The following is a 21,864-nucleotide window of genomic DNA, read 5'->3' as shown; positions in this document are numbered from 1 at the left end:
GCACCGGGGCTGCCGCCGCTGCGCGCCCGCGGAGCGCGGGGCTGGGCGCGGTGCCGTGCCGTGCCGTGCCGTGCCGTGCCGTGCCGTGCCGTGCCGTGCCGTGCCGCTCCGTCTGAGGAGTTCGCCGGCCGCGCTCCGCTGAGCGCTCCCGAGCGGCACAGCTGCCTCGGTCCGGCGTGCCCCGTTCCCGAAGTAGCTCCGGAACCGAGAGGCTTCAGCACCAGTTTGTAATACGGGCTGTTAACGACCGATTTTTTCCCCCCTACTTTTTTTTTTTTTTTTCCATTTTTTTTTTTTATATAATTTTTTTTCCCTCCTGCCTGGGGAGGTTTTGCTATTAGGAATGTCCTTGGAGTAGAGATGTGAGATAAAGTGTAAAGTAACTTGCAGAATTGGTTTCTGAATTACGGTGCGTCTAAAAACCAAGTTTGTGCTTCAGCGAGGGCACTGGGAACTTGAAGGCTTCAGCGCTGGTTAGGTTAAAGCTTTGAAACTTGAATTTGTGGGAGTGGAGTTGTTTTGAAAATAAATGTTTAAAAAGTGTGATAATGATCTCAAAATGCTTCAGTTTCAGTATTTCACTTTTGACTGTGGCTGGGCTGGTTAAATAGTGTCATTCTTGGAGTTTGTTGCAAAAACATTTGTTTAGCGTAGTTTAACCTCCAGATTTGTTTGTATTGTTTATCTTACTACATGTACATAACCATGATATATTTTATACATTATTTTGTGTTTATTATGTATACAGAGACTCTAAATTTCCTTTAGGCTATACTTGCATTGTGTAATACATGCAGATAATTGTTTTACCCTGTGCATGATGAACTTAAAATGTGATGCCATATCATATCACTCAGAAAAGTGGAAAATTCGATTTGTACCACAGACTAATATTATGGAATTTCTGCTTCAAATGTCATTTGAACAGTGGTATGCCTTTTACAGCATTGTGTATATTTGTTTTTATAATTGCAGATGCCTTTTGATTGCAAGACTGCTGAAATGCTTTGAGGGCTGCATCTCCTTTCCTAACCATGAACAGTTCAAAATCACCAGGGCTGGCTGGATTTGGAGTCTTGAAAAACACAACGTGCCACACGGAGAAAAAGATTTCAGTTTTCTTCTCAATAATCTTCATGACGGTGGGAATTTTGTCCAACAGTCTGGCAATAGTAATTCTCATGAAGGCATACCAGAGATTCAGACAGAAATCAAAAGCCTCCTTTTTGCTTCTTGCCAGTGGTTTGGTTGTCACAGATCTCTTCGGTCACCTCATCAATGGAGCCATTGCAGTGTTTGTGTATGCATCAGATAAAGACTGGATTCGATTTAACCAGTCCAACATTCTGTGCAGTGTTTTTGGCATCTGCATGGTTTTCTTTGGTTTGTGCCCACTCTTCCTGGGCAGTGTGATGGCTGTTGAACGATGCATTGGAGTCACTAAGCCAATATTTCACTCTACAAAAATGACTTCTAGACATGTGAAAATGATGTTGACTATGGTATGTCTGTTTGCTGTTCTTATAGCTTTGCTGCCTATTCTTAGGTTTAGAGCCTACCAAATTCAAGCATCGAGGACCTGGTGCTTCTATAAAACAGAACATGTTGAGGACTGGGAAGACAGATTTTATCTCTTACTTTTTTCTTGCCTTGGGTTCCTGGCCCTTGCTATTTCATTCCTGTGCAATGCTGTCACAGGAATTACCCTCTTAAGAGTCAAATTTAAAAGTCAACAAAGACAAGGCAGATCTCATCATTTTGAAATGATCATTCAGCTCTTGGCTATAATGTGTGTTTCTTGCATTTGCTGGAGCCCATTCCTGGTAAGAGCATAATGTATTTGCCAATGTTTAATGCACATCACTGTATAAAAGTTATACTTTTTTTGTCTCCAGGTTTTAAAGCACTTATGTTGTGATAACAGCTCCACCTACTCATTGATAGTAGTTTTATAGCATATTGCCCATAATGTATGTACCTATGCATGTATAAAAAACTGGTATTTATTCTCCACTTCTGATCAATAATACACTAAGCTAAATATGTAGTGATTGTGAGGACTGCATTTCCAGTGCTGTGGAGCAGACAGAGGTAGAAGAATCACGGCTAGAATAATTCAGAACAAATATTGAGCTCTTCCCAAAATTCAGTGAAATCTAGGATTGGGAAGTCTTTTTACTCTGTACAGTGTAAATAATTTTTTTATTTATGGCAGTCTGTTTGCTGTTATTTCAACAGTTTACTGCTACTTGTGAGCTTTGTTAGGGCAGACAACAGTTAAGAACCTGAAAACCCTCCCCTCCATTATCAGGGTGTTAAGGGCTTTCCTTTAGGGTCGTATTGAAAAACAGTGGTAGGCAGTGGGTTGAAATCAACATTTGGTTTAGACCTAAGCAAGCTGGGTTTGTAATGTGGACAGATGAGCAGCAGAGCTGCCATGGGACTGTCCCTGCTGTGACTCCCAGAGGGTCAGTGCTGGTGGTGCCTGCTCTGTCAGTGAGCAGGTCAGAGGAGGTGGGATTGTGATATGGGAAAGAATTTGACAGCTCCAGCTGTATCATGGCATTAGAAAGCTGGTGTTAGCTTTGCTTCTTTTAGTGTAACAAACTTGTCTGAAGAAATTTAGTTTTTTTGCTATGATCAGAGGGTTTCAATCACAAGTAACGTGGAATCTTAATTTCTTCCCTAGAAACAGGGTCCCGTAGTTTTCCAGTGATATAAATGAGCAATTTTGGTTTGAGCTAACAAGTATGACATTTTAAGTCTGAGATCTGTATCAGATCCAGCTGTATTTCATCTGCTCACTGCCTGTGGTAGAGTCTGAAGTTACCTGAGTTAGTTAAAAATTAGATACTGACACTAGCCTGGCTGCAGCAGTTTGGTATCTGGCAGGTAGCATTTAATTAATCCAGTATTGCCAGCTTCAAGGCAAAGTCTAGGTATGAATGTCTGCAGTCACTGAAATGCGCAAAAACTCTTTCAGTTTTGTACAAATTACAGAGAATTTTTCTAGTCTTGCTCTGCAACATAGTTTGAATTGATGTTGGCTTCTGTCAGTGTCGTGGCTGTAGTGCATGGAGCATTAAACAAAGTTGTCAGAGCAGCAGAGCAAGTTTTGTAGGGAACTTTTTAACAGTTATTTCAGACACCATCTGAAGTTTGGGGCAAGCCATAGAATGGTTTTCAAAATAAGGATCTCATATGAGGACTTCACTTTCCCTGAAAAAAACAGCATTATTATTCTCTGATGACATTTGTTTTAATTTAAAATAATTGTTCTTAAAAGCGGGGATTAATTTGGTTTTGAAAAACCCTTGGGTGTCAGAAAAGCTATAAACTTTTTTAGTTGAAAAGAGATGCTTCATTTATTCAACGCATTAAGGAACACTAAATTGCAACTACTATGGTTGATTTTGTTATTCCATTCAGTTTTAATTATGGTATATATTAAATGTATATAAAATTATAGTTTTAGAAATCATAGCAATCAAAATCACAACACTACTTTTGTTAAAATATGTAGCTTCATCTAAGTGGTTGTTGAAGATGAATTATTGGTCTAGCAGGAATTTGGCAATCTAATGAAATCACACCACTACTTTTGTTAAAATATTTAGCTTCATCTAAGTGGTTGTTGAAGATGAATTATTGGTCTAGCAGGAATTTTTTTCAGACCCTTTTTGGAGTTGGTGTATGCATCAGCTTATGATGCAGGCCAGTGAACAAGTTCTTGCTTAATTTTGGACTTGGTATTTTTTGGGACTGTGTTGCAGAGGGAGGCTGTTTCACAAGGAATTCTGATTCATTGGGTGGCAAATCTGCTGGTGCTTTGTGATGCTTTGTCTCTGGATTTCTTTTGAAATGAGATGAGCCAAACTTACGCCAAAATCAGCCTGGCATTATGAAAAATAGTTCTGCAATGTGGACAAATTTAGGTTGGAAAGGAAGGGTTTAAAAAACAAAAAAAAAAGTAGATATAGTGTGGGATTAGATTCTTGGAACAAAGTTTCAAGGAAGTGAACAGTCAATGTTTTAGCCAGAGAGTTTCAGTGGGAAATGCAATGGGACAGGGTCCTTTGTGGGTATTTCCTTTTGTAGTTGTTAGGATCATAGAGTTTATACCAGTTGATTTGCAGATTTATTTATCCATTACTTGTTTTGATAGCAACCGAATACAAACAGAATTACAAGTGTGGTGTTAATTTAGCAAGTTTTTTGGCCTTCAGTAGATTAAAGTTTTGTCTGGAGCATACTGCACAACTGCTACATTGAAGTCATCCAGGGCTTATCAACTTACATGCTTTATAATAATTGCTGATTCAAACCTGCTTGTCTGATACATCTGAAGGGTCTCAGGGCTTTTAATTTGTGAAAAGACTGGTTTACATTCTGTAATATAATCAGCATATACCAAAATAAGTATTTCTTGATATAAATATGAGCAGGTGTTGATAGGTGAAATTCTCTGGAAAAGGTCGTAAATACATGCTTGTTTTGTGATCGTTTGCTTCTTTAATTTTTTTTCTCCAAGCTAAATCTAAAAGTCAGAATTTGAAGATTAGTGTTTGAATTGTGAATTCTACCTATGTTCTCTGTCCCAAAGAGTATACAGAACAAAATGTTTCATGAGAGTCAATTGCCTCAAAGTAAACCAAAGTTATTAGAAGCCAAATAAACTTCTGGAAGAGAAAGTGGAGGAAGGCAATGTGTTTTATACCACATGTGGTTTGCAGATACAAGAGTTTGGATTCATTTGGTGTTGGGGGAGTTTTAATTTATTTCCCTCTGTTTTCCATCTAGTCTGGTATGTCCATTGACATATGTGTAAGTCTACCATAACTGAGCCTGTCTAATGCTGTAATCCAACTGCAGATTTACTTTGCTATTAGATTTTAAATTAATTTTTTTTTTCCAGCTGGTGTTAATATTTCAACATTGTCACTGTCCTGTGGTAAAATAATTTTCAGATATCATTAGAATCACAAGACCCTGGATTTTCCTTTATGGTGTCTGGTGTGGAACTGAACTTGACTTCTGCATCTGCTCCATGATAGTGAAGTTGTTTCGATGCCTATTTATATATGTGTATAATATATTTAGATAATGTATATTTAGCTAATACTTAATAATATAAATAACAATATATAGTGTTGTAATCAGTCACCACCTCTGTCTTAAGATTCCTGAAGATATGGATGGAGTGTTTTTCAAAAGCAAAGCCTGTGGCAATGTGGAGCTCTCCCCGTGGCTCTTGGACAGGAACCTTCTGATTTCTTCCCTTTGGATTTCTTTCCCAAAGCTCCATCTCATCTGCTTTTCAAAAATAAGCATCTTTTCCAAGTTTTCTGCCACTGTGAGGGAATCTTCCCTTAATGAAGTATGAGAATGAGAGGTGCTCCCTGCTTCTTCCCTCATGGGGGAACACTGATGGCTAGGAGTTGACAGCAGGAGAAAATTCACCAAAAAAACCCAAAAAAGGGAAATTCATGAGTTTTATAATAATATATGTAGTCAATGGTTTTCAGAGGCACAGTTGTTCTGACAGTCCAAATAATTTTGCTTTGTGATGGGTGCTTCCAGGTAAATATGTTCTGAAGATACTAGCTTCAACTTCTCAGCTTTCTTCATCCTTGTGAGAGCCTTAGCCCTTTGTTAAGGGTGTGCCAGTTTTGTTGGATGAATTTGGTTCCTAGGGACTGGATTCCCAAAGCAAATAGCTGGGCAGGAGCATTTTGTGACAAGCACCTCTGATGAAACACATTGTTACATAAAGTTGCTTTTTGGCTGTCATTTTAACAACTGGCGTGTCATGAAACAGCTTGGTTTGGAGCTGTGCTTGTATGAGCAATTTCTGACACCACTATGTCGTATTCTGTAGGGCTCAAGGGATAAACATATTATAAAATTTGTTTTTTTGGAGTAGCAAAGAGAACTGTCTGTAACTATGGACAGGAGAGGTTTATTTCAGAGTGAATTTATTTACAGGAACAAATTATGATACGGAGAAATTTCTAATCTTTTTCATGTGTGAAACACAGCCTGAGAAAAATACTTTTACATTCAAATTATTCTTGTTAAGATCTTTTTCCATGAAGTTAACTGATTAATTTCATTCCAGTTTTACCTCCCCTCTACTGCTGGAAATAGCCATTCCTGTTTTTATTGGAAAGAACTCTGTTTATTTCATATGAATAAATCAACTGTTATTCAGTTGCTTTTTTTATTGCTTAGATTAATTTTTATCAGCCCCTTGTCATGTAATCTCTTCTCTTTCCAATTTGTTATGCTGATTGTGTCTCCCTGAACTTGCTCTGACTTTTTCTTGTCCTCAGACTGTCTCATGCAGTGAGGTTTGATGACTGCTTTTCGTGCACCTAGGGCTGCGTTCAGCTTGTGATTTACTGAATCACTTCAACTCAGAGGCTGCAGCTGCTGGTCTCAGTGGTCCTTTCAGACAGTGTGCTCTGGAGCTGGTGAGAAGCTGCTGTACTAACAGGGAGGCTTTCACTGGAATGCCCTTGCCCCATCCCAGCCTGGCTGCTGTGCCAGCTGTTTTGGGTGCAGGGCCAGCCTCAGGGCTGGTATCTGCTGAAGGAGGTCAGTTTTTTGCAGGTTTTACACTAAGTAACTTCTGGGCCACGTCCTTGTGTACAGTATAAGGTAGCTGGATGTACAAGGCAATCCTCTACATCTCGTTTGAGTGTTTTTGCATGTGTAGCCTTGTGTACACTTTGTCAGGTGTTCATACCTGTGTTGCTCTTGAAGTCTCTCCCTCCATTCTTGTTTTCTGTCTTTATTGAGGTGGCAGTTTAATTTCTGTTGCACTGCCTTATGTGTGCAATGGACATCATATATGTGAGTTTGTTGCTTTATTAATGCTGTTTGTATGCCTTCATTGCTGGTTGTATTGTCCCTACATCTTGAGTTACTAAAAAATTTATCCCTTGTGCTCTTGCGACTGGTGATTTCTCAGAATCAGAAAGTGCAGCTGAGGAGAAGCAGGGAGATGTCCCAAGATGCAGGTCCATGTGAGGCTGCTCTGCAGAGGTTTGTTATTATCTTAGTTTTTATTAGTCAAAGCTGCAGCCACCGTGAGCTTGTTGTGCCTGCACAGGCATTGTCAACAGGGAGAGTAATCTTTTCTTTTGAAAAATAATAAATTAGGCTTTCAATTTCCACAGGTGTGTTTCTGAAGAGTGAAGAAGGAGATACACTTAAATATGTTCAGCTAGCCTTGCGGCTTTCAGTGCTGTTTCAAGGCTTTCAGAGGGGAAAACAACATTTACCTGTCCTTTTCAAGGGCTCAGATTTTAAAGAAGATAATCAGTGATAATTCCTATGCTTGTGCTGGCTTTTGTCACGGAGTTCTTGCTAGAAGGTTTGTGTGCTGACACTGCACAAGGACAGGATGCCTTGTCAGCAGAAGAGGTTTATGTGGGATGTGAGAGCACCCCATACCTGCCTGTGCTAGGACAAGTCTCCCATGGGAGAGAGAACCCCTTGGACACTGTCTGTGCATCTCTGAGGCTGGCTGCAGGCCCCTGTTAGGAGCCCACTGCTGTCACTATGGTTTTAATAAATGAACCAGGAAAAATGAAGAAAAAGCTTTTTGCCAGCAGCAGGACTGCTGGATATGCCTCTTTACCTCTAGCCTGCAGCATTGATATAGGGATAGTTGTTGTTGACTGTAGGTGGTTATTTCTCTTCCAGGCCTTGCTGTGTCAGAGGAGATCAGGAATGTCAGTTTGAATGAATAAAATGCTCCCTGAGTTCCTCTGAAAAGGAATTCTCAATTTTGATTGTCTTTTTAAGCCAAATTAGAGAAAGGGCTCCCACTCCTATCATGGTCTTGCTTGCTGAGTTTCTCAATAGATCCATTAACTCTGTGCAAATTCAATTACTGCTCTTGCTTGAGTTTCTCCTAACACCTGATAACTCAAGGTTAAATTACTGAAAGATTACTGTCTTCGCTAATATTATGGCCCAAAAGGTATTTTGAAATACGTAACTCATTTTACAGGTTAAGAGGAAAGAGAACACTCATTTTGATTGAAGTTTTTCTTAATTTCAAGACAGAAGTTTCTTTCCAGCTTAGTTTCCCATGGAATAAGGTTTATTCAGCAGCTCAGACAATTTGATTGTGCTGTTGTTTGTCCCCAGGAAAATAGTCTTGGAAAGAATTTGCACATGTTGGTTGAGAGAGTAACAAAGTTTAATACAATGTGTTTAAAAGTCCAATCCACCTGTTCAGCTGTGTTTCTATGAAACCTTTGGATAAGATGTTCATACTTTTCTTAGTACTGGTTATAGAGGACTTTCTTTAATCTTGTATTCTTAAGTGGCACAGCTGCCTATTTCCACCAGGTTACATGAGAACTGGAATGACATTAATTTTAGACTATACCGACCTAAAATGATACTGAATTTTAAAAGTACTATTTTGGTGTTCAAAATTGGTCTCTTCCTATTGTCATCTTTTTACAGTACATAGAGATCTTACAGGCCTTATCCTTTCTGAGAAACATGAATCATTTTAAGAAAAATGTTTATAGGCATGGGCCAGGGTGTAGTTCATCACAGAGTGCTTAGAAAGTCTACAGTAATTGTGGCTATATTTGTAATTCAAGTGTTTACCTCCCCCTCTCAGAAGTCAGGGAGCTGAGATGCTCTCAACAGGAAAGTGCTGGGGAAGAAATGGGCAGTGATGGTAGGAACCAGGGAAGGAAGGAGGGCTGAGATTGACATATTGCCCTTTACCAGAGGCTTCTGGGGAAGCATAAATAGAGCTTTTGTTATCTATGTTTACTTGTGCTGTTTGGAAAAATTTGCGTAAAGCTTTTCTATTAATGCAGTGCCATCAGAATACAATAAGATTGTTTGTTTTGGAGAGAAAAAGTAGGGAAGGCAGGTTTCCACTCACGTGGGAACATTGTATTTTCAGAATAATGTGCTTCTGGTTTTCTTTTATAATTGTTTGCTTCTCAATTTTAAAATTTAGATTAATTCTGTATATACAGAATTAAACTATGAAATACAGTATTTTGTTTCAAATAGAAGTCAGTGACTTTCACCGAAAATGTGGGTTGATTTTTTTTTTCAATTTTGAAGTTGCCATCTCAAGAAATCAAATTCTGAAAACTTCACCAAAATAAATTTGCCATTAATAACCTTACCTTGTTTATTACACTTGGTTAAGTTTTTGAATTCTATGTTTGACATTCATTCCATTGTTTGAGATAAGAGAATTCTTCCTGTTTCCTAGATATTACACTTATTCAGGCATTTCTTACTTGAAAATGTCATACACTGCATAACCATCTTTGGAAAATGTCATACATGGCATAACCATTTTTGGATAGTTATTTTAGGAAAGCTGTCTTTCCTGACTATCTAAACACTTAAAATGGTAAAGTTGTTGCTGAAAAATCTCAGGGAGTAATACACTCACATGGAAAAACTCCAGAAGGTCCTTCATCCTCATCAGTTTTAATGACAGATATCAGGGTGTAATATATATTCATATATTCTGTGAGAGAATATTTATTATTATAATTATTATGGTGTTAATTCACAATCTGAAGTGTGGCATGGTGCTTTCTAGCACAAGGTACTTGTGTCTCTGGTGCTGTAGAAGTGGTTAATGTCTGAGAGGAATTGCTGAGTTGCAGTTTGGGTTGAGGCTCCCTGAGGATGGAGGTTCCCTGTGTGCCCACAGTGCAGAACACACCACAGCTCCTGTGGGTGTGCTTTTGGAAACAGGGAGCAGAGCACTGCAAGTATTCTTAAGTGGCACAGCTGCCTATTTCCACCAGGTTACATTAATTTTAGATTAATATATAATTATAATTAATATATAATATATAATTATATTTATTAATATATTATATATTATATATTAATAAGGGAGCAGAGCACTGCAGAGGGGGTTTGCACCAGGGGTGGCACTGAAGTTTCAGCAGTCGTGACTCTTTCTTTGGGATTCATTTTCGTATTGGGTGAGGTGAAACAGATGAACAGTGGAATGAACAGGAGCTGCTTTGGAGGCACTGTGCCATCTCCTGCTGTCCTGGACCTGTGTGCTGCCCCTCAGGAGGTTTGGGCTCCCAAAGTTACAGGAGTAGGGTAGGATGGAAAGGATTTGGTGAATCTGCTCAAGAGCAACCTCGTGATGACTGACATCAGGACATGAGTACGTGGGGTGGAAGACTCTTGTGCTGGGAGGGATGTGACCAGCTATATTCCCATCTGCTTCACTGCATGGAAAGAGAGAAAGAGAAGCAGAAGGGAGTCAGTGGAAGCAGTTTCTTTTAGGATTTACAGTTCATTAGTGAATTGGAAATAAAATTGAATCCATCTTTTACCAGAGGTGGTGCTTTTGCAGAAGAAATTCAGAAGTAAGAAATAAATCACTTTTAAATGGAGACTTGACTTTCTCTCTTCCATCCTTCTCCTGAAAGGTGGTTGAGCACAATAGGCCCTTGCAATTTATTTGCCAACATAAAAGAAAAAGGTAATTGCGAATTACATATTTCAACTTGGTAGATATATTGCTAATTCATTAGTCTTGATATTTCTGATCTTAGCTGCTTATTTTACTCCTTCAGAATGATACAGAGAATAAGTCACTTTAACAAAGGTGATCTAAAGAGAATGACAGGAAAGCAATGCATCGTGCCTTTGTTTCCAGTGATGAATTATATATTTCAACTTGGTAGATAATATGGCTAATTCATTAGCCTTGATATTTCTGATCATAGCTGCTTGGTTTTCTCTTTCAGAATGATACAGAGAATAAGTCACTTTAACAAAGGTGATCTAAAGAGAATGACAGGAAAGCAATGCATCGTGCCTTTGTTTCCAGTGAGATTTCTTCAAGCACTGCAGATCAGACAGTACCGAGTGATTAGGGGACTGTGACTCCAGTCCATCTTCAGCAAGGACAGGATCACCAGTGGAGGTTTAAATATAAATTAGGAAAATATTTCTTCATTGAAAGGGTGGTGAGGAATTGGAATAGGCTGCCCAGGGAAGTGTTGGAATCACCATTCCTGGAAGTGTTCAAAAGGTGTGTGAATGTGGCATATGGAAAAGGTTTTGTGGTGAGCATGGTGGTGCTGGGGTTATGGTTGGATTTCATGATTGTAGAGGTCTCTTCCAACTTTTTCAGTCTGTTCTATGGTTGTGGACCTCTGCAACTCCTCTTCCCCCAGGCTGTCTGCATATAGTGGCTTTTTTCTTCATTCAGGCCGTTCTCTTCCTCCCCAGCATCGTGTGTTATTTGTGATTCTTTCTTGGGATATTTGTTGGGTATTAGTGGGAGAAGTTCTGTCACTCCTAAATAAATTAGAATATTTATTTAAGCATTAAAAATACATTTCTTTCCCCAAATGAGTGTGAAAACTTGGAAAAGTAAAGCGACAACAGAGAAGTAATAGATAATTTCTAGGGTTTGAAGCTTTATCCAGCTGATGCTAATGGAAGAATAAATGAATCCCAAATATGTATAGTCCTTGCCTCCCTAAATACTTAAGGATGGGCCCTATTATAGATATTAGATGTACTTCCTTATTTTCTGGCCCTTAAAATTGTTGTGTAAAGATTCTCTGGCATTGCTGTGTAAAGAATATTTTTATTCCAACTATAAAATAATTTTTTTTGCGCAAGATGTTTTTTGTTACAGGCCTTGTTCTTAGGCAGGAATACATTCCTCATGCTGTGGAAACAGGCTTTCTTGTAGCTTTAAAGCATGTAGCTCAGGAAACAGGTTGTTTATTTGACTTTGGTATGGACGCTATGTCTTTTCATTATGAAGTGAGTCATCTGCTGTTTCCAATGCTAGAATCTTTTCTATCCATACCCACAATGCTTTCCTTTCAAATGAGTTATCAGTTGAGCTGTGAGAGTAATTACATTGCTGGCTACTTGAACTGAGGTATTTCTTACTTTGATGGCAAGGAAAGGATATAAAGATAGAGGATTGTCAATCCAAGATAGAAATATTTGGATTATTTAGGAGAAAAAAAGGTGACCTCAAGTGATGTGTTCAAGCACAACATGAATTTATCCTACTGCAAAACTAATGCAAAATAGGTAGTGTTTAAGGGGAAAGTTGACAGAAAATAAAAACTTCACTTTCACTTAGTATTTGCAAGTTCATGCACACAGACCTGCCCCTGCCCTCTGGTTATGAGGCTTACTTCATAATATCTTTCCTGTCAACTTCAGTGAGAAATTGCCTGGTCACAGACTAGGCTGTGTCTGAGAAAGGAATATGAGAAAATATTTGTATTTGCTTTGTAAAAAATTTTGTGTTTTCCTGTTTTCTCTATACTTTTTGGACTTTTCACACCTCTTTCACACCTCTGTAGCTTAACAATACCTTCAAAATGTTTATGCCGTTCCTTTTTAAGGGGGGAGAATAGTGAGCCAGTAGCTCCACTCTTATTTTTTTTAGTGGCATTGTTATTTTATCACAGAAATACACATGAGGGAAAAGGAGACTCCCTTATTCCGCCGCTACTTTTCAAGAGCTGATTCTGCCAAATTGTGCATAAGGAATTACTACGTATGCTCTTAAAAAGTACCCTCTGGGCTCTGATGTGGTGGAAAGCTGGCTCATATATTTTGTTGTCTACAATACCTTTTTAAATTGGCATTTTTTAATAAAATCACTATGCTCAGAACTGAATTGCTAAGCAATGTGATCATCTGTGATAGAAAAGTTGAAAATATAGTTAATGTTTGTCTTTTAGAAAAGGAAAGGAAAACAGTTAGGGAAAAATATGCAGATCTAGAACATAAACAGCATTAAGTGGCATAAGTAGAACAGTGTGTGTATTAATATTTTGATGGCAGAAGTGGTGCACTGCATATTGTTCTTGGAAGCTCTTGTTTTTAAACTGACTTGCAGAATCACATAAAAATAAAAAGAAGCACACTCAGCTTTGTTGCAACAAATGCTTGGCTTGTACACTGCAAGATCAATATAGCAATGGTACAGGCAATTTGCTGTCAGTATTTCTTTTTTAACAGCTCTGCTTGGGAGATATAAAATGGTACATAAAATGTGAAGATATATGCACTTGTATTTTTTTCTCATACTATTTTGCAAATTTATTTTCCTGAGGTCTGTGTTTATAGAATACTACAAAATGTTATCCTGTAAGACCCCTTGCCTGTTAGACTGAAGCTGCTTTTATAAAATGAAAAGTTCCAAAAACTCTAGGAATTCAAAAGAAGTGTATGTTTTTTGTTTCAGTGGATTGGGACCTAATCAGTAAAGTTCTACCTTGAAACCTCCGTGGTTTAGAGGAAGGGGATTTGCACCTCAGGGTTTGACATAGGCAATAGTGACAAAATAGAAGTGTTGTGCAAATACCATGGACTTCCTTCCATTAATGGAAATCCTCAATTTTGTTTCAGTGGATTGGGACCGAATCAGTAAAGCTCTGCCTTGAAACCTCCGTGGTTTAGAGGAAGGGGATTTGCACCTCAGGGTTTGACATAGGCAATAGTGACAAAATAGAAGTGTTGTGCAAATACTGAAAAATACCATGGACTTCCTTCCATTAATGGAAATCCTCAGAATGGCTTGTAAGGAAATCCAAAGGAAGAGGCTTGGGAGGGTCTGCAAGGTTCCCACAGGGAAGTGAGTCTGAAGGCTGAGCTGCAGAAGACAAGAATTTCCGATATTTGTCTGTTCTGCTTTCCATGTCAATCTCTTGGTGACTGGGTTTTATCCAGTTTCCTGAAGTCAAGGATGGAACCTGGATTTAGAGCCTGTGAGATGAAATGCATCAAAGTCTCATTTTTGTCTTATTTCTTAACTAGCTCTAAAGTCAGCTGCTTGTTTTGACTGGCTGTCCTTGGGTACTAACAGGAATGTGACTAAGCAGCACAGCCTTTGAGCCTATTGGTTGTTCTTGTGTAGATCCAATTGGAAGGAAAATTAAATTAGTGCTGTTTATGTTTGAAGAGTGGTATGAAGCCTTGGAGCAATTTTTTTGTTTATTGCTCTGAGCTTTGTCCCTAAGGGAAATGGTAATTCTCTGCTGTCTGCTAGGTGCAGAATTGAAGAAGTCAACAATTTCAAAATGTTTAAAAAATTTTCCATCAGACTTTCTGGACCTTGCAAAATGAGATTTGGTTTTAATGAAGCTTAAGATTGGACAAAAAGTATGCAGAAGTTTAATGTATTGCATCAAGTCCTTCCTTGACACAAATCTGATTTCTCTCTCTATATTTTTAGGGACACTGAATTCTCAGATCCTTTCTTAAACCAGCAAGGACTAGTATGAGTCAGAGTAACTTTATATCTTTCAAGCAGGTAGCCTTGGTTTAAAACTGGCTTTTAAAATTGTGCTTTTATAGTACCTTTTATAAAGAAAGTTTGAATTGTCATAGTTACATCATGTGATTTTTTTTTTTCCAAACCAGGGAGACATACTACAGCTGTCTTCATATAAACAGTGTATAAAATCAGCAGAGTGCTACTTGGTTTCTTACATTTCTAAATATGTTAGAAAATGCCATGAGTTACGTGTATTGTTTACCAGCTGGGGATTAATTTTTTGAGTCATGCTGCTGAATCTGCATGAATGTTAACTTCAGTTGTGGAGATCAGAGGTGATTAGATGTGATGCAATAGTGCTGCCTCTTCCCCACTTGGGTACTGCTGCCTACAGAGAACAGAATTCCTTTGCCATACCAGCCTGGGGAACCTGCAGGGAAAGGAAAAAAGGGTTTGAACTGGTTCCCTGACTTTGAACCAATTATTGAGCTCTAATACTCAAATAAGATTAATTGAAGTGCTCTTTTTGTGCCTGTGGAAATGGTCCCACTTTCAGAAGTCCACTTGGCACTGCACCAAGTTCTGGTGGCAATTTCTGAGCTGATGACTTGAACCATTTCAGTGACATGAATTTCTCACACCCAGGAAGAAAATCCAGACTGTCTGCGTGTTTTGCTTCAATGAAATCCTTTATTAAACAGCTGGTAGTGTATAAGTATCCTTTTTATAAGCTATGGTTTCAAACTGACTTTGGAACAGTATTTTAAGAATTTAAATTTAAATAAATAGACTGTGAAAATGTGAGAGAAATAATAATTTATATTAACTTCATTCCATTCCACCCCTCTTCCACTGAAGTTTAAGTCTTGTTCTGGAAATCAGCAGATGATTTTAGAAAGACTCCAGAACATAGTCTCCTCTTTGCACAGTTGCTTGCAGTTTTCTTACATGATTTTTCAGAAGATATGAAGAGCCCCTGAACAGGGCAGTCTCTTTGGAGAAGTGAAACTCTCTCAGTTCATACTCAAAGTGATGGCAACATATCCTGCTGCTCTGCCACAAGTAATTTAGTGTAAGAATGCTCATGTTCAGGGCTGCAATGAGATTCTCTTTCTTATTCCATTTTTGTATGGAAATCTTGGCCTCTCAGAACTTCAAAACGCTTTTATATTAGTTTTAGAGATATAAGAAAGAAAATATTTTAAAATTTCTGCATAATACTCCCAAATAATGTTAGTAATATGGTTAGGAAAATCTTATAAAACAAAATCTGTAGATAATTAGATTTTATCTTACTGTTTCAAATCCAGGGACCTACAGCTGAGTTGCTTAAATGTAAGTCTGTGGACATAAGCTCTACTTGCTCTGTGTGAATTTAGATGGATTATTTTTGTATGTGTGATGTTCAGAAGAGGGAACTGAAATGTTCTGGATGAAACTTCTCCAAGTCGGAATCCATATATTTTGTATCAGTTTTCCTTGTTGTCCTGATTTATTTAATGCAAATCCATAATCAAAGCAGAAGTTGTTTATGTTGAACAGCAAATTAATAGATTCACTTAGAGGTGATAACTTCTAAATGCAAATTACTTCTAAATGCAAACAATTCTCACAAATGTTCTAGGCAACATGACAAAATAAGTTTTACAAAGTCTGAATGGAGTTACTGCTTTTTTTTTTTTTGACATGAAATTGCACTGAATTTGGCATTTATTAACTCCAGAGAATATGAGAGAGGAACAACAAATGAATTTTTAAGTACATTGAGAGGCAGATTAGTAGCTTCTATGTCTGTATTAAGTCAAACATGCTGTATGGGATAAGGACATTGGTCTGAGCTCTGTTGAGCTGTCCTTTGCTGCCCAGTCCTGTTTGCAGGGTAAGGAGTATTCTGTCTGAGTTTGCCTTGTGGTATTGGACCTCTAATAAATAAAATGCAGACTGTCCTGAAAAAATATCCCATGTGAAGCCAAAGGAGCTGTTCAAGTTTGGGTGGGCTGCTGATGTCAGAGAGGAATGTGCCCAGTGGTTATGGGTGAAAAGCAGATTCAGGGAACTGGCTTGTGTTTGTGTTGGCTTGGTGCTCAGACATTCCTCCTCCTCCCCTCACCAGTTCCCAGCTGTGTTCCTGCCAGTCCTACCAGCTTCCTCAGCAGTGTTCCTGGGGTCTTCCTTTGCTGCTGCCATGGAAGCCATACAGAAACAATCCATCAAAGGCTTCATAAAACAAGCTCAGTGTCCTTTTTGGAGTTCACTTTGTGCATTCAAGCTTGTGTATGGCACCACTCAGATGTGGTGACCTGCAAGCTATAAGTAGGGTCTGGAAATACAGAGAAGCATTTAAAAAGAAGTAAAATAGGTTTGCTGGCATGTTGAGCTTTAGGTTCTCTCTTCATTCATTGTTATTCTTTAGTTTTGCTGTTGAGTTTCTTTTCAGTGCATCTTTTTGAAACTACAGCCCTGCGCATGGACAGCCTGACCCTACTTCTCATTGCCCAATAAATCAGTGTACTCACAGCATCAGTTGTAAAATATCTTGTTTCTTAGTTAAATAACTGCAGTGCTTTAAAGGCTTTGGAACAAAAAGCCTTACAGAGTTTCATCGTTCTACCAAAAAAGTCTTTGTGTGGTTTCAACATTAATAACCAAGAGAGATAATTTACCATCTTCTGGCAGATTCCTGGCTTGGCAGATCAGGCTTTCCTCACACAGGAACTCAGGTTACAAATGCCCAGTGGCAGCCAGCCTGTAAAGGAGGTATCTGCAGGGCAGGAGTCCCAGTGGCCTGAGTTTCCCTGGGGCTGTGTCCCTGCAGAGCAGGGGGGCCAGAGCCACAGCTTGCTGGGCTGGTGTGGCTCTTGGGTATCCTCTGCCAGATGCTGCCCTGCTGAGCTGGTCTGGAATTCCTCCATGTGGAGTTATTGGCTCTGGTAGTGTTGTTGCTGGTGGAGGTCTGTCCATGTGTTGTAGCATTTCCAGAGGTGAATGAAACCCTCATGTCTCCACTGGTAAGTGGCTTTTGTCACCATGGCTTAAATTTTCCTACAGACCTCTAAATCCTCTGGTGTCAATAAATTGTGTTCTGCTGCAGCTTAAAAAACATGAATCTTCTTGTTGAAGTCAAGGTACAGTGTTTCTTATGCAGCCTTTAATTAGGAAAACGTGAAAAAATAAATAGCAGTTATAAAAACGTGCTGACCTACTAGTGGATTCTGTCCTTGAGAAAATCCATTTCTGGAACAGTCTTGGCACGCTTTGTTGGATCAAATTTGGATTAAATTTTTACTTGTTGCTCAGATCAATCCCTCATTTTGGAGGGTGTTCTCTGGCTGGTTGCCATCCTCTGCTTAGAATTCAGCAGAAGTAATTCAGGAGAGGCACATGTATGTCCTTTGTAAAACATTCAAGGGTTTCTAGGACGATAAATCTTTTATGCCTGAAAGTATTTATGTTGCAATTTGGGATGCACTGATGCTGTGAAGGTGTGAAGATTAGAGACAATGTTGAAACGATTTTACTCATTTACAAACTCTCTTTGTTTTTTAATGTACAGTCTTAAAATACTTGATTTTCTGGTCATTTAAATGCTCTCTTTGTGTGTTTTTGGGTGCATAATTCTAAAATATTCCGCTTTTCAGGTGACCATGGCCAGAATTGGGATTAACGAAGGCCGCTCAAAGGACACCTGTGAAACGATACTTTTCGCTCTCCGGATGGCCACGTGGAACCAGATCCTGGATCCCTGGGTGTACATTCTCCTCCGGAAGGCTGTTCTTAGGAACCTCTACAAGATCACAAGTGGATGTTGTGGCGTGCACGTCATAAACTTGCACATGTGGGAGCTCAGCTCCATCAAGAATTCTCTGAAGGTTGCAGCAATATCAGAGTCGCCAGGAAGTTCCAAACAGATAAACCTCCAGCCTCTCAGCTCTATGGGACAATAAAGTTTAACTCAGTCGATGAAGAGATGACGGAGGCAACTCTTCTTACATGGGCAGTAGTTTAAAATGAGTTCCAAGGCTCAGTGGTTTGGGATTTGTTTTAAATTGTGAGTGGTTTGCTATTGCTGCTTACCAGTTTGACATTGGTACTCCAAAAGATGCCCTTGAATGTTTTAATTCACTTTAGTACATGGAAGAGAAAAATATAGATATTTAATATTTCAGTACCAGTTTTGGAAGGGATGTATTCTAAAGTGAAGAGGGCTCCTTAATAACACTCCCCACCAAACCTTTCACCTTAACTGACTTCTTAAAAGTGCAGAAGTGATCTCCAGGGTGATTTTTAAAAGGGGTAGATTTTTCTACCAGAGATACCCTCAAATCCTTTGCAGAGTCACTGTTTTCTAGTATAAAGTCAAGCATCCTTTCCATAAGGGTATTCTGTGCTTCTAGGCATTGAATTTACCAATTGTACATATAAAAGACATTTTGCTTATGCCCAGTTTATTACATGATCCACTGTGCTTGGTTCATTGACTTGATCTCTTAATCATTTACTGTTCCATGAATTTTTGGGAGGGCTGCAAACTCTGCATCAGTGTTAGTGTTCCTTTCAAATCACTGACAAAACCTGAGGTTCCCTTTGGGAACAGAGAAGCAGATGAGCTCAGCTTCCTTATAGTTATGTTTTGAGGTGTATTGGTGAGCTTTTAGTCCCTTCAGCTAATTCTGTTAAAATTAACAGGCATAAAGCAGTGGTTAGTCTGTGAAAACAGTGGTTTCCCACTCCCTCCCAAACTGAAGGATGATTCTGGAAGCGTTCCCCTGGTGCATGTACTGAAATTCCCATGTGGTACTGAAATTCCACATCTGCTTCATTTGTAAAAGGTCACGTGTGTCGTGAAAATATATGTGACCAAATGAGCACCTCTGCAGGGAGCTGCTTTGGGAGCAGGGTTTAGTTTGTGGAAGCAAACTGAATGCTCAGTTTTTGCAGGGTCCTTGAAGGTACCAGAAAATTTTCAGGACAGATTCACACAGAAGGCCCTTCACCTTTAATGCTGCTAAAAGAAGCTTTGGTTTTTGTGACTGTGTGCTGTTCAGAAGCCAAAAATGAGAGACATTGTTTTAAGATAGGTCTGTTTTATTTTTACCTACTTAACTTCAAATAACTACGTTAGTGAAGTGTTGGTATATTTGAACAAAGTAGTTAAAAACAGATTCACTAAGAAGACAGTCTGAGGGACCAAAACTATTCACAAAGTACAAATTCATATTGTATGTGAGAATAGTTTGTAAATCAGAAAATAAAACCCCAAAAGGTTTAAATATTTTTTTTTAATTTTTAAAGCTATTTCCTTTTTGTTTTAAAAAGGTTGAAATGTAAGTGGGTTAAATAACCCTGTACTGAAATGGCTTTATTTACCCTAAAGAATTTCTGTATGTGATTTTTTTTCTCAGTCATAGGGCTGATAAATGGTGGACAGACTTGATGCTGGTATAAGTTCTGCACTATTGCTTCATGTGAGTTCTGCTGAGATCTGGAAGCATTCAGTCAGTGCTCAACTTGGCTTTTTTATTTCGTAGAGTGTGATGTCAGTGTATCTGTTGACATAAATTATTTGTTCCCTATGGAAGATTGTTGTTTTAGCAACTGCAAAATAATGTTGGTTTCGTAAATTGTTGAGATCTTTGATTGGTGAATGAAGCTTGAAAATGTTCCATTTTGTTGTGTGAGTAAATGTAGCTTGTGTTGTTCACTCTGGTTGGCTTGTAAAACAACAAAGCAAAGTTTATATGTATATGTGATTTCTTATATTTTGTGTACTGATACACATTGAATGTAAATTGCAAAGCCTCATTAAAGTTACCAAACTGTATCCCGAGAGTTAAGGTGCTTTTGTGTAACCAAAAAGATGATCCTGAGTTATTAAAAAAAAATCCTTATGACAAAAAACATCACACTGGATTCAATCCAACCACTACCATTCCCACGTGTGTGAAGGCAGAGAGGAGGCCAGTGAGAGGTAAGAGGCCGGGGCAGCTGGTGGTCTGAGGCAGACAAGGTCATGTTCTGATGACCCATGCTTAGAAAATGCAAATAGAAGTGGAACTGAGGCAGTTTGGTGCTCGGGATGAAAGTGTGTTTATCCAGGTATCTGCCTGTGTTTCACATACACTATGAACCCTGAAAAAAATCTGAGTTTTGCTGTGGCTATTTTGCCTTGCTCAGTGATGTGATAGCCTGCAGAGGCAGCTCAGGATACAGTCACCCAAGGACCTGTTACCACTGAAAGTGATTGGATTATCATTTCATTTCATCTTATCTCACAGAAGAGCCAGCAACGTGCTGTGTTGTATGATTAGCAAGTTATATGTTTTATGGAATATGAGATTATTAAAAAAACAGTGGGATGGCTTCACATTAGGATCTGAGTATTGCCCAGGCAGGGAGTAAAGGACAGTCTGCTTAGGGATGTGCTGATGGTCTCTTTAGAAGTTGGCTAACGAAGCGAGCAGTCATGAGCTGCCTGTTTACTGCTGGCAATAATTAGTGCCTCCAGAGCAGGCAGGGGCAATAAGTGCTCTGGTGGGAAGAAAGTGAATCTCATTTCTGACTAATGACTGTGGAAATCCTCTGGGTGGGAGAATATTTTAATCTAATTGGGATTTTAAGCAACAGCAGGCTATATAAGGAAGAACTTTATCCTGAAATGAAGTCCTAGCCTGGGCTGAACCAACCTGTTGAGGAAAGAAACCATCAGTAAGCAATTGCTTATCACGGGGATTATGCAAATATCTGTAGTTTGTTACCTGGATACAAAGATGGAGAGCAAGGTTCAAGGCCTTTTAGATGTGATTCTTGAGACAAAGGGTCCACCTTGTGGGTTTATTATCAGATTTCTCTATATTAAGTGTTTATATTAGTTTAGTCTGATATGTGAGCAACAATTTCAGGAATAGCAATATGTACCAGTTCTGTAGCCATGGTGATCCTTTAGGACAAGATGTTGGGACCTTTCAGATGTGCCTTACCTGCCAATGCACTGCTCCAGGATGTTACAGGTAACTCAACACTTCACTGAATAACAGCATAGATTGGAATGAGATTTAATTTTCTTGAGAAAATGCTCAAATGCCAAGGGAATTTACAATGCCTCTGGTGACTTCTATTGCTTCCTTAAAAAAAAAATCAGATGCTTTTCAGTTTTAACATCTGCAATCTGCCACCATAAAAAATGGCAAAACTGGTATTTCATTTCAGCAAACAACTTTCTATTAAGGGTTGCTGCATTATATTGAGGAAAGTATTTACTCTTTGAACAGACAATGTTTTCCTGCTGAGTGTCAGCTAATTGTGATACTTACTAGGAAATTTTTAAATACTATTAGTGTAACGCTGCTTCAAAAGTGAGATCAAAGAGAGGCTGTTTAAAATGCATTTTGTATTCTTGAGATAATCCCAAGTTTACTACTATGGTGAGGAATAGCTGCAAGGAAAAAAACCAATCATGAGTTCCAATAGCCCTTGGCCATCAGCTTGTATTGAGGGTATATCTCAGGTGGAAAATATTGCCCATTAAAGCTGTGCTGATTGGTGCAGTAACGATGTGCTTTGTATTCTCATAAAAA

At 38.8% G+C, this 21,864-nt stretch overlaps 1 protein-coding gene across 3 annotated transcripts in view; it reads left to right on the top strand.

Annotated features, from left to right (window-relative positions):
- PTGFR (prostaglandin F receptor) overlaps positions 1-20,108 on the top strand; it is a 20,797-nt gene extending 689 nt beyond the window's left edge. Inside the window, exons 1-3 of one of the 3 annotated variants that reach the window (XM_039711767.1) lie at positions 280-409; positions 976-1,502; positions 17,929-20,108. In XM_039711767.1, the coding sequence (XP_039567701.1) occupies positions 1,035-1,502; positions 17,929-18,234 (774 nt within the window). In that variant the 5' untranslated portion in view covers positions 280-409; positions 976-1,034 and the 3' untranslated portion in view covers positions 18,235-20,108. Of the gene's footprint in view, positions 1-279; positions 410-975; positions 1,824-17,928 lie in introns of those variants that run through there. The other 2 variants (XM_039711764.1, XM_039711765.1) reach the window with 2 other exon arrangements.
- The last annotated feature ends 1,756 nt before the right edge of the window (positions 20,109-21,864 follow it).

This window comes from Passer montanus, unplaced genomic scaffold (assembly GCF_014805655.1).
Source record: "Passer montanus isolate IOZ18808 unplaced genomic scaffold, ASM1480565v1 scaffold25, whole genome shotgun sequence".
NCBI classification, from domain to species: Eukaryota; Metazoa; Chordata; class Aves; order Passeriformes; family Passeridae; genus Passer; species Passer montanus.
The sequence above is the reverse complement of the archived record's forward strand: the minus strand, read 5'-3'. Positions and strand labels throughout refer to the sequence as shown.